The 12,895-nt window shown below is 36.1% G+C and overlaps 1 protein-coding gene across 2 annotated transcripts in view; it reads left to right on the forward strand.

The window, feature by feature from the left end:
- The window catches only part of DNAI7 (dynein axonemal intermediate chain 7), a 53,251-nt gene that overhangs the window by 1,743 nt on the left and 38,613 nt on the right, over positions 1-12,895 (forward strand). For both annotated transcript variants that reach the window (XM_080356063.1, XM_080356064.1), the window contains 2 exons: positions 5,543-5,721; positions 7,781-7,940. In XM_080356063.1, coding sequence (XP_080212189.1) covers positions 5,543-5,721; positions 7,781-7,940 — 339 coding nt within the window. The remainder of the gene's footprint in view (positions 1-5,542; positions 5,722-7,780; positions 7,941-12,895) is intronic.

Below are 12,895 nucleotides of genomic sequence, written 5' to 3' on the forward strand. Positions count from 1 at the left end.
CACAGTTCCTCAAAATTTGAAATTGTATTTGAGCTATAAAAGTTGTGATATTTTAAAGGTTTTCAATGAGCAAGCAAGCTCTACTTTTTAAATACAAGAAAAATACCAGTGTTGTCTGAAGTCTCATGTGGATCTTTGGATTTAATAACCTCAGACTGTATAAAAGGAGAACTGACACTATAGTTTACCCAAGATTTTTACATTCCCAGCATTGAACCTCTGTATCTTCTGATTTCATTTATATGTTTGTATTCCAAGCTTACTTGAAGGAATCACAAGTGTTTAGGCTTAAAATGTTGACTTGGAAAAGAGCTGTGTAGTCATTTTTAGGTAGACCAAAGGGGCACAAGCCAGTGTCCTGAGGTGGTAGGAAGGTGCCTCACTTCATTGAAGCTCAGGCCTGAGTTACTGTGCCCCAGAGAGAGATGGGTCAGCTTGAGTTCACCTTCCTATGCCTGTGTGTCCTCCTGTCTCTCCATTGCTTGGCTGAGTACCCTCATGTACGCTTGTAGGAGATTTTGTCAATGGGCCTATGGAGAAAGGAAGAGTGTTTTGATTTGCACTAGGAGAGCAGGTCTACTACAATGTGAAATCTTAAAACAACAGCAACCCAGAACATGCTTAAAAAACAGGAAATGCACACGCAGAACTGGTTGAGGGGGACAAGCAACATGGGATCTTAATTTTTCCTGCAAAAGGAACCTAGGGGGATGTTGGCCTTTGTAGCGCTTGTTCATAATCATCTGTGTTTCTCTTAGGTTAAAGTTATGTTTATGTGTTACAAAAAGTGCTGTGGAGTTTCTGTGTTAAAGTTGTCATACAAAGCCAGAACTGTGTAAGCAATTTAGGAACACAAAAACATGAATGCCTGTATTCCTAAATCACTTGGGGCATTTTGCTGATCAACAACCCGTGCACTTTGAGGAATACCAAATATATTTTAATGTAAAATAATAAATTGAAAATACAGCCCCTTATAGAAGAACCTAAAATCCCAGAACTCTGGCTTTTACTTGGTAGTGTGCAGGGTTACTGTAGCATTGTGTTGTGGTCCAGAATCAATGTTTTCCCGAAAGAAAGAAGCCTTTAACCTAGTGGGCTTTACCAGCATCAACAACTTGTTGCATACAACAAATTTAATCTTCTGCAACTCCTACAAGTTCTTGTCTGAGCACTAGTTACCATTTTTTGTCTTGTAAATTCTGAGGATGGAGACTGTACCTTCCTACTGTGTGGTGAATCACCTTGCTGTGCGCACCATGCTGTGGAATAATTGTGTAGGTAAGCTTGTAGGGAAGAAATAATCCAGTTATAAGAGGGGTGGTCTGCGATTTGGGGTGGCAAACATTCCAGCGAATGGGCTTGAAATTGGTTTTAAATGGTTCAGTCTTTGCCTGGGCGAAATCCCATTGGGTTGAGAGGGGTTGCTGGACTGTACTTCCTGAGAGATGCAATTGTGGTGGTGGGGGCTGATCAAAGAACAATAGCTGCAGAGTGGTTTTTGTGCAGTATGAGCAAATAAGGATAAAGTAGCTTTGACTGGTAAATAATGGCGGTTCAGTAGTGTCACTGCTATTGTTTCTCACTTACTACTGTTTCTTTGGTTGCCATATGGCTGTTGCCAAAATACTAATTTTCCCTTGCAGATAAATAATCAGGCTAAATATTTTGTGGTAGACAGGGAAAAGAGTTCAGTGTTTGTTTTCTGTAGTGGATTCCATAACTACACCGTTATTGAATAGTTTTATATCTTTCCTGTGATTAACAAAATTAAACTCAACACTTCTAAAATTCTCCTGTTGCGAGGACATGATGCAGTTGAAGAGGGGGAAAAAAATGTTACTTAATCACAGATGCATTTACAATGTTAATCTTGTTGCACTTTTAAGTGGAATAGACTTAATGGTTCAACAAATAACTTGTTTGGAAAATGTCAGATTTCATGGCCTGCTTGAGTATTTTATTTACTTATATCTGAGCACAGCAGATGACAAGGGGCGATGGGAGGAATTAAAATGAGTGCATGTTTGGGTGGCTGCTGTTATTCAAATATGCATACTTCCTATGTGTTTCACGATTTCGTATCTTATTTGAAGTAGATATCCAAGCATAGATTTATAGCCAAGCATTTTTAAGTTATTTTGTTTTTTAACTGTATGTACAGTAACCCTTGTAAATCTGGCCTAATAGACAGAACAGTTGGACTAGTGCCCTCTACTGGTCGAGGTTTGTTAAGTCTTTATTTACAATACCTTGTGTGAGAACCTAATTTTAAAATTTTATTTTATATTTTAAGCTTCAGCATGCCCTAGTGCTAAATATATGTCATCTTTTAAATGTCTTAGAGAAAGAGCAGCCACCTTTGTTGCCCGTCAGAGGTTTTTTAATTGGATTAGCAAAATCCCTTGACTGATTTAGGAATACTGATATTTAAGTCTGTGTTCTGAAATGACCTACACACCTGTGAAACTTCCACCACTATTTAGCAATAGCATAGTCCTAGTAGCTGTGATATTTTTTTATTAAATCACTCGTATACTGGATTATTACAAAATAATAGTTACTTGCTTAGTTGGGATTTATTAAGCAGTGGTTTTGTTTGTTTTTTTAAGATAAATTTCATATATAGTGTATAGCTCAGATTTTCTACCACATTTTCTTATCAGTGCGTGTGAACAGATGGAATTATTACTGCTTTAGCATAATGCTGATTTTTATGGCCTGTGAAAGGCCAATAAAAGCAGGTTAAGTGATTAATGAAATAAAAAAAAAAATTATATGGATATGCTGAGTCTGTATACTGGGGAAAAATTGCAAATTCATATTTGGAGTTGGGTACTACTTCCAAATTGAATTCTAGTTTGCATTTGGTTTGTACTTAATAGTGTTACACTGGAAATTTCTTCATTGCGTTAATTACTGCAAGTCTTCCAATGTGCAATAAAGCTAGTGGATTTTTATAAATTATTACATTTATGGATTAGAATGTTGGTTTTTTTTTCCTTGTTGAAGGGGACCCTGGCCATTTGGGTTCTGCAACTGTATTTTGAAGCAGAAGTGCCCCAAGTACAATAGTGGCATAACTTTTATTTTTGGTAGATCCTACATTCTGTTTTGCAGGACTTGATAATTTTTACAGTATGGTAACACACATAAATAAGGAAGTATTATCTTGGGTATGTTTACACTGCTTTTCTACCATGGTGGCACGAGGGTCCCAGGAGCCTGAGCTTTTAATGTGGTTCTTCAGTTTTCTTTCCTACAGTGACAAATGTGATTGCAGGTTTGATATTTTTGGGGCAGGGGGAGGCATAAAAGCAAAGTGTTTATTATTTCAGTAGCTTGGAAGGAAATCATAAGCTTGAATTTTCTTTTCCACCTCTTCCTTCTGCCTCAAATCTCCTTTCTAGTTACTTCTTTCTAGAAGTGGGCAAAACAAATATCTCAAAGCATTCCTTCTTGTACCTGTGCTGTGCTTTACGCTGTTGCATCTTTGCTACTACTGCTAATATGGTAGGCATGCTAAAGCCAGCAGTTCTTGAAAGTGATGGGGTTTTTGCCTCTTTAAAATTATTTTCTTTAATGAAAATTACTTAAAGCTTTTGTTCAGAGCTCAGTAGAGGGGAATTTCTTTTCTTTTGAAGTGCTAAGATGTAAAGGAATAACACAGGCTTTTCAAGAACTGTTTTTTATATTTTTATAGTAGCAGTCAAATTGCAAGAAGAAAAAAAAAATGAAAGCTTGTAAATATGCCTAGTATAATGCTAGAAGTTCTACTAGTACTTCACTGTGAACTGTGATAAAGGTATCATAGGACATGGGGGTCCTGCTATTGAACTGAAATGAATGGGAATTAAGATTTGGAGGGGGGGGTGTGCGTTGTGTTTCTTTTTTTTTTAAGCAATGAAATGGAATATTAACATTATTTTAAAACACACTGGAGCTTGTGTATTTGTCTCAGCTGTATCAATATTTAAACATGGCTTATATATTTATGAAGTCACCCACTTCTTATTTGAACACGGAATTGGCACTTCTGTGAAATGAATATTTCCAAAATCATGTTGGAAGTAAACTTTTATCTTTAATGTAAACAGTCAATATTGTTTTACCTAATACTGTTAAATTCATCCATGTTCAAGATAAATGTGAGATTGCAGGGTTTGGGTAGTTTAAGATACTGATTCCATACAGCTATCTACTTCTGGGGTTTTAGCTCGAGCAACAGGAAAGAAGCGAGCCTTTTGTAAAAGTAGGAAGAGATAGAGAGTGCACAGGAGTAGGTATACTGTGCCTTAAAATGGGTACAAAGGAACGAAGGTCATTCTGAATTAATCTTGAAGTTGAATAGAATTGCAACTTTAATTCTTTAATTCTGTTCCTAGGACCTTAGGTTCACTTCTGTATAGTGTTAAAAAGAACAATAGCAATATTGTGTTAATCTCTAGCTAAAGGATCTGAAAGGTAATACCAGAGGTTTGTGTTTATACCTTTTTTTCGTTACAAGTACTGTTTGCTGAGGATAGCTTCATGGCACTGCTCAATGACCTATTTTTAAAGCTTATTGATATGGTTTTATTTTGAATATACAGATGTTTATAGAAAATAGTTATTGGGAAAGTAATGCATATGTTGTTACCACTAAAACTGTATACTCATAAAAGCCTAGCACCAAAAAGAGTTGTAAATAAATATTAATATCTTGTTGCTTGGGACTTTGTACAGATTTTAGCCACTTGAATCAGTGACCTGCAAACTTTGAATTGATAGTGTTGAAATAATTTGTTCCAACAGCTCTATGAACCAACTTGTCAGGGCTTTTATGTGACTTTGTGTTGGTCTGTTGTGGCTAAAAAGCTTAAACTTCAAATAACTCAATTTCAATAACAAATATCATGCACCTGCTTAGGCATACAAAATAGATTTTTATGTCCCAAACGCTGAAGACATTTTATACTTAATTTCCTTTTCAGTGGCTTAGATTTTTTTTTTTTTTTTTGAGTTGTCATACTTGTGAACTCTTTCTGTGTCATTATTTTGTATATTGTTGTGGCACAACACTTTTGTAAACATCAATAGAATGAAGGTCAAATCTTACTTAAAAAAAAAGGTAAATTGAGTGATCTTAAGCAATGTCAAACCTTCTAAAACGAGGATTACAAGTTTGTTTAGTTCTTCTGTTAACAGATACAAAGGGGAGATGGTTTTGATCTAAATCAAATTTGTACTTTTTGTCCTCTTGTGCAAAATAAGAACAGTCTTTTTCTGGCTGTGTGTGTGCACAGGTACTGTTACTCACTGAAGATTCAGAATACGGATAATAACCGGTCCTTCCAGTGCTCTTTCCACTTCTGGATTGCTGTATACATGTAATACAGGACACTTTTCCTACTGTCATTTGTCAATCTGTAAAGCTGGATTTTAACTCTTTTTTCAGTTATGCTCGATTGCTATAAAAAAACGTTATCTCCTGAGTTATAGGTACTTGAAATCTTACTTGTTTGTGTCTAACCAAGATTTGGTGGTTTTTTTCTTTTCTTAGGATTCCTACAGGAAGCAAGTAGTAATTGATGGAGAAACCTGTCTCTTGGATATTCTTGATACAGCAGGTCAAGAAGAGTACAGTGCAATGAGGGACCAATATATGAGAACAGGGGAAGGCTTCCTGTGTGTATTTGCTATAAACAATACAAAGTCTTTTGAAGATATTCACCATTATAGGTTTGTACCTTGAAAGAAAATTGACTAACTCTTTTATTAGGTGGATAGATTGCTTGCTCTTCCACTAGGTAATAAAATGTTTTCTTCTGAAATACCATCTAAGGGGAAATTTGCAAGTTAGCAATATTACAACTTATTTGTGCACCTGAAGGTCTTGGATTTTGGGTAATCTGAAAATCTGCCTTGTTCACACATTAGGCAGACAAAATATGAAAGCTCTTCTGGTATAAACTAATGTCACTTAGTATTTCTGCCTATTCGTAGAAAAGACTTATCTAAAGGTCACCTCTTCCCGTTCCATAGATAAAATTTTGTGCTAAGACGGAAAAACTTATGCAATTGAAATTGTATAGACAATAATGTCCGTTATTAGTTTTTGTTCTAGGGGTGGAAATACCTGTGAAGTGTTACTGGAAGTGTAGCATGTGTGAATCCTGACACCTAAGAAGGGCAGACAGACAAAACCGGAGCTCCAGGATGACTGCTAAAAACCAACGTCTTAGTTTCTTCCTATTCTCTCTTTTAAAATAATTAGTTAAAAGTTTCAACTTACTTTCTTTGTCAGCTACACGAATACAGAAATAGAAGCAGTCTCTGGTGATTACCATACCAAATCATTTCTAACTTAGATTACTTTTATACTGAATTCTCCTGGGGTATTCTGTTAGAAAGCAATGCAAATCCCACCAAAGATCACTGAATGTAGCAGCATCAGTTAAAGATTAGTCCCAAACACATAATGCTAAGCTCTTCATACTTAGGCATTTATAATGCTGTCAGATCTCTGTTGCTGTAGGGCGGAGGAGTGTTTTGGTATCAGTATTACCCACAAACCCAACATGTACTTATAAGCTGAAGTTGCATCATTTTTGTTGTGAACAGCAAGTTACAGTTCTTCATTTAAGGTGGGAAACTGTCACAGTTCACTGTAGTTGAAGTCAGGAGGTGCAACCGCCCTGATCACAGAGTTGCATTTTTTTCATTTTTCATTTAATTGTGCGGTGTGCTTGTGTGAGTAGCTAAACGGGTAGAGATGCTTCACTACAGAAATAGTTTCCTGCTTATGATATATCTCCCTGCAGCAGCTATGGGGTCAGAGGAGTACTGCTGCAAATTGAGGGCCAAGAAAAACTTGAACTTCTCTTCATTATCTAACCAGATCATTATAAATGGGTTTCCTCTGGTTGTAGAGGAAAAGGGGACAAAGGTAAGATGTCAGTGTAAGGGGAAGAAGGAACGTGGCAGTTTTTATGTGGCATCTGTGTTTTTAAAGAGAGAGTTGCAGAGGAAGGCCTTCTCAGTTTGGCAAAGAATGTTGTAAGTTGAGTGCTGGAGTTTTTACTGTGCATTCACACACCTGTGGGTGGCCTTGCAGACTGAAGCTGAAGGCTCATAAATAAATAAGTGAAAACAGCGACTATATTAACTACGGAACATACTGCTCGATTATTGGGGAAGGCAAAAGTAGTGAAATTAATGATTGTTACTTGGGATTCTTGACTAGTACATCTAACTAGTATTTTAAGATGCTTTCTAATTAGTGTTTCAAAGGACTCCTTTAACAAATTTATCTTTGTAGAGAACCAGACCAGTGGTCTTCAAAGTTTAAAAACCCCTGTCTAAATGCAGGGTCTGTAATGCTGTTTTTAATTTAAAAAAAAAAAAAAATCCCAACCCCACCAAACCAAAATCAAGACAGTATTTTATCTTAGCAAATTAATTGAGTATGACGAGTGCTGAGTATGAGAGATAAGCAGTAAGATTTATATCAGAGCTTCTTAGGCTTGTTCTGTAAACATTCTGTAATGGCATCAGAATCTATAGTAATTGGGAAAATATCAACTTTTTTTTCTTTAAATAAGGTGAGAAACCTGATGGTGACAGGATTAGTCCATTTATTTTTCATGGCTTTTAATAGTGTATGTGCAGTAAATTACCATAAAGAATGATGTTGGAATCTGATAATTTAATTTTGTTTAATTGTTTTAAAATTTACTGTATAAACTGTCAATACCTGTTAAATAAAATGCTTTTTTTTTTTTTTTTTCTGTCTTTTTAGGGAACAAATAAAGAGAGTTAAAGACTCTGAAGATGTCCCAATGGTGCTAGTAGGAAACAAATGTGATTTGCCTTCCAGAACAGTAGATACAAAACAAGCTCAGGATTTAGCAAGAAGTTATGGAATTCCTTTCATAGAAACATCAGCAAAAACAAGACAGGTAAAGCTCAAAACTTACCAGATATAATTGTAGAACTGTTATGTGAATTCTCATAATGTTAGTTATTCAGGGCATTGACAGCTGCTTGGTCATACCAATAGATAGGTTTCTCCAGAGTAGAAAGTCTAGCGATGTCTCTGTCAACACACCAACAACTGGTAATTGTTTATTAATGAGTGATTTGCTTCAGTTGCGCAAACTCAAAAGAATGAGACCTGGCCTGTTAGTACTCTCCACTGCAGACAATTTTAGCCTTCTGAAGGTTGTGATAGGTTTTAATAAAATTAAAAGCACTTTTACTTAGAAAATGCTTTTATTCTCAGCAATAGGATTAAGCAGACAAACAGCTAATTAGCTCATTCTGTATTTTCATTAATAACAATTTTCTTTGAAGCATTGATTCAGCGTTAGTGGGACGTGCTTGATAGACCTTTCTATAGCTAAGCAATTGACCATAACTCTTTTTTGAAATTACTGGATTAATTCCTTGTGTAAACTGATACTCCTCTAAGACTTTAGAGCTCACTGTTGTTTTATTGTACCCCACTGGTACAGGTGAAAGAGGCAGGCACTGGTGTCCTTTTAGTGCTTCTGTCAGAGTTTCCAAGGATAAAGGTGCACGTAGTCCTACAACTGCCTATTCAGAAGATAAGCTATGCAGATACAGACGAAACTGCGTCTGTACTTGAAGAAAATATTCCTTTTGAAAAATGCTGATTTGTGGTCTTTCTTTTAAGAGTAAATACTCACTATCAGTACAAATTAGATCAGGCCTGAGTGGCCAGGTAACTCATACTCTCTGCATAATCACATGCAACGTATGAATTGGGAGTGAGGTGTAGCAAAAGGGGGCAAATAAGAGCAGAGTACTGCAATTCGAGTAACTGCTCAGTGTAACTGCTAAATAGATTCAGCTGCATCACTTGGCAGAATTTCCTCATAGACAGTACATAAGTTATTTTTGGATAGAAGAAATAAATACAAGTGCAAATTTGTTACACCCACCTAAGTTTCTGACAAGTTGAAACCTGGACTAATTAGTGAAACTTTACAGAGGAATCAGAGGACTGTTAACTTTTGGCAATAGACAAAGTCTCTGTTAGGTAGGATTAAAAAACCAGAACTGCACAACTTTAATGGCTGAGAATAAATAAGGCAACAAGAGTGTTCTGAAGAATGTATCACACAAATGAACTGGAAAATTAAGTGTTCCTGTTTGCAAGGTCCTGCATCAGTGGCTGTCATTGAGATGTTAGGATAAAAAAGGAAGAACTCTGAAATTACATTTGAGGTTTAGAATAATAGTTGTTCTGCAATAACATCTACATTTTACTTTGTTTAGCCGGTTTTATAGAGCATCAGGCTTTGAGGAAATATTTATTTTGCATAGCCACTTTTAATAAAAGTATGTGGATACAATGATGTATTTTCAAAGATTTCTTCTCCATTCCCACCTGCAGTTTACTCCTACAAGCAGCCCCACCATGCCTAGCCAGTACATGCACAAAAGTCACCACTCCTGTTCAGTTTTATAATCCTTGTTTAAACAAAGTAGTATCTGCTTTTTTATCTTTCAGACTTTTAAGAAGTCTGCCAGAGGTTTGTACTTGTTTCAGAGAACAATAGATCAGTCATATATGAACTGTCGTTCTATAATTTGACTGCTTTTATCTGTGACTTTTATTTCTGAAGGTGCCAACTGAAATGTTACAGAAGGAATCTGACTGTTGGCTGTTGTTTTTCAAAGCTGAGCTTTACACCCTCTACAGATAAGGAGTCCCTAAAGGTGTCTCGTGGATTTTTAAAATACAGATACCCAGTATACTCTTCTGAAAATACTGGCTTCTAAAAGTTGGAACCTCTAGGTACCGTTGGTGGTTCTTTCACAGTGCTGTTCCTAATGTGTTATGTTATGAAACTGCTTCATAAGTTGCTGTATTAATAAAATATTTTTGAGAAGACGAAATGGAACTGGAGGAAGAACCTGATCTTTGATTACAGCAAGATCATCTAAACATTTGTGTATGTATATATATGTATACTTATACATGAACGTATTACGATTTTTCAGTCACTTTTGTATATAGAAAATATACACATATATATATACACACACGTTCTTTCAAAGTAACTTTTTGAATTGGGGGATCCAAACCATTTTGCAAGCTGCATGTGGCCCATCGACTGTACTTTTATTGGGCAGAATTCATTCTTCGGCTAAAAAGAAATAAATAAAAAAATCTGGTCCTCTTTGGTTACATGCCCAAGTATCAACAGATGTAGCTGGTGCTCTGGTAACTTCTGGAGTCTGTAGGAAGTCTGACATGAATATTTAGAAGCAAGAACCTTCCTTTCCTTTCCTGCATGTGCCGCACCACCACACGGAAATGTCAGCACTAAGGCCCTGTGGAAGGGGCCCTCCCCATCGTCCTGCTTCCTTCCCCATGTCCCGTCCTGCTTCCTTCCCCATGTCCCGCTTCTACTGGAGCTCAGAGAGGCAGCAGGGGAGATGGCAGTGGAAGGGGCTTGGCCATGCAGTCTGTTTTGATTGCCAAGGCACTATTTTTAAATGATGGCATTGCGTGCTCATGCAAAATGATACCTCAGGTCCAAATTATTCCATTTTTGAGATTTTTCTAAAATTCATAGAAAAGGTCAAAAAGAGGAAAGAGAGAAACGCCGAAATGAAGTGCAGAAATGAGTGGTTCTAAAAGTTAGTACATTTGGGTTTATTTGGTTCTGACTGGCAATAGAGATGTAAGCTTTAACTTCAAAAAAGGTTGTGTTTTAAGCCAAATCTGGGTGTAGATTTTCAAACAAATCCTTGAGTTCATCATGAAACATTAGGTTAGTGGGCCCTACAATTTGGGTATAAGGCTACAGGTTTTTTTTTTTAATTAGACTGCTGACTGAAATGAATATAATATAATTTATGAAAATAATCCTATTTTTAAATGTAAACGTGTAAATACTGGTAGTTTTGTAAGGCAGGTTGCATCACTTGTACTCATCCTTTCACAATCTTTATGCAGAAGGGTGTAAATTTCTTAGCTTTATTTTGGTAGCTGTTTTGGCTTTTCTCTGTTTGACATAAGCTTTAAATTCAAATTTTTCCCTATCCACATGAGTGTATAGCACCCAGTATTATCAATAGTATTGACGAGAAGCAAACTTGACTTATCCCCACCAAGGCTGCATCCTGTGTTCTTTACTGAGATTCCATTTGCCTGTGAGTTACACAAGGAAAAGTTGTCAGGCTGTACCCCAAATGTGGTTTTACTGTAGGATTTTGTTTTCCTTGGAGCATTTCAACAGTCCTGCTAGTGTTGAATTCAACGGAAAAGCTGCTGTATGAGCATTATTGTAAGAATAGTAGAGGATTCACCAAAGCGTCAGGTCTTATCTTTGAGAATATGTACTTAAACATACTTCTGAAGTGTTTAATGAAGAAGGGGACCTAAATCACAAGGATGCTGTTAAAAAGGTGCTATAGTTATTTTAGCTGTCTGATGTACAGTAGGTTTAGGTCCTGAACTTGTGAAGAAAATAAGTTGGGAACCGGTGCCTGGTCCAATGAATTAGTTTATACAGTATTTACAGAACTTCATTCCTTAATCTCAATTAAGATTAATGAATAACTGATAATTTAGACAATTTGTTTTAATCAATCTGCCATTGTTTTAGGGCTTTGTCATAACTATTTAACATTATTGTATGTGTTTCACTCCACACAATTTTTAATGTAGTTCACGTGTACATGTTTAATTTTAAAACTTGTTTTTCAATCACTTGTAACTTTTCAGACTTCACAACGTGGGCTGAGTTTTTCATGTCGCTTGTTTGTTGTAAGGTAAAACTTTGCCAAAAAAGTTTAGCCCTTCCCAAGAATAAGGTTCCAAGAGGAAAAAAAAAGTGTGATGATTTTGAAATGTATTTTAGCATCCAGCTTGTGTGCTGAATGATGACAGGATGCTGAGGAACAGGTTTGTTATCTACCTAATATAAAGATAAATAGGTGCAGAAATAAAAAAAGAAGGATGTGCATAATGGATGAAATTCAGGTGGGACAGAGCTGTAATTCTGGCACTTCATAACTTTGGAGTGATTAACTTTGTGGCTTTAGTTGTGATTTTGTGCAGTATTTACTGATGTGTGTGTAGTATTTAACCATCATAATATAACATGATGAGCTTAACAGCCCTTCTGTCTCTAAACTAGTGGAGGTTCTGCATGTGGCTGAGTTGTAGTAACTGTTTCCAAGCAGTCTTTTGAAGTATTACGTCTGTTTGAGAGACAGCAAAAAATTAGCCTTAACTTCTACATTAAATGTTACACGAACTAGTAGGTATTTTGCAGGTTTGTGTGTTTTCCAGTATTGACTCAACTGACCTTACTGCTACAAAGTTTTATGTTGAAAGTGCTTTTATGCAAGTGAGTAGCATTCTTTTTACTGGTGTCCTCATGAATAGTTTTGACTTTATTTGTCTAACAGTTGGTTTTAGGAGATCAGCTCTCATAAAATGTATAAAGGTGGACGCAGGACATTTTTGAGAGGTCAAGGCTAATTGTCATTAGTTTCCTTTAAGTGCTGTTGATGCAGAACCTGTGAAAATTTCAATTTGTACTTTGGTCTGTATTTGAAATAGTTTTTCTTTTTACATAGTCATATTTTAAATTGAATGTTTGTCTGTCTCCAAGGAGTCAAAAGCATCTTGAAAACATTGCCTCAGAGTCATGGGTTCTTTGGACTAAATAGCAGTTTAGACTTCAAAGATTTTAATATCTGCCAAATCATATTTTTGCTTTCTGTTCTGACAGCTAAAAAACCTGGTTAATTTTATTTTAGATATATGGTCTTTGTTCATTTAAGGAAAAAATACTGAAGAATCTTAAAAGAAATTGGTATTAAAAAGACTTTGTAAGCTGATAAGGCTGGCACCTGGCTCTTTAAAATG

This window comes from Nesoenas mayeri (assembly GCF_963082525.1).
Source record: "Nesoenas mayeri genome assembly, chromosome: 1".
Lineage (NCBI taxonomy): Eukaryota > Metazoa > Chordata > Aves > Columbiformes > Columbidae > Nesoenas > Nesoenas mayeri.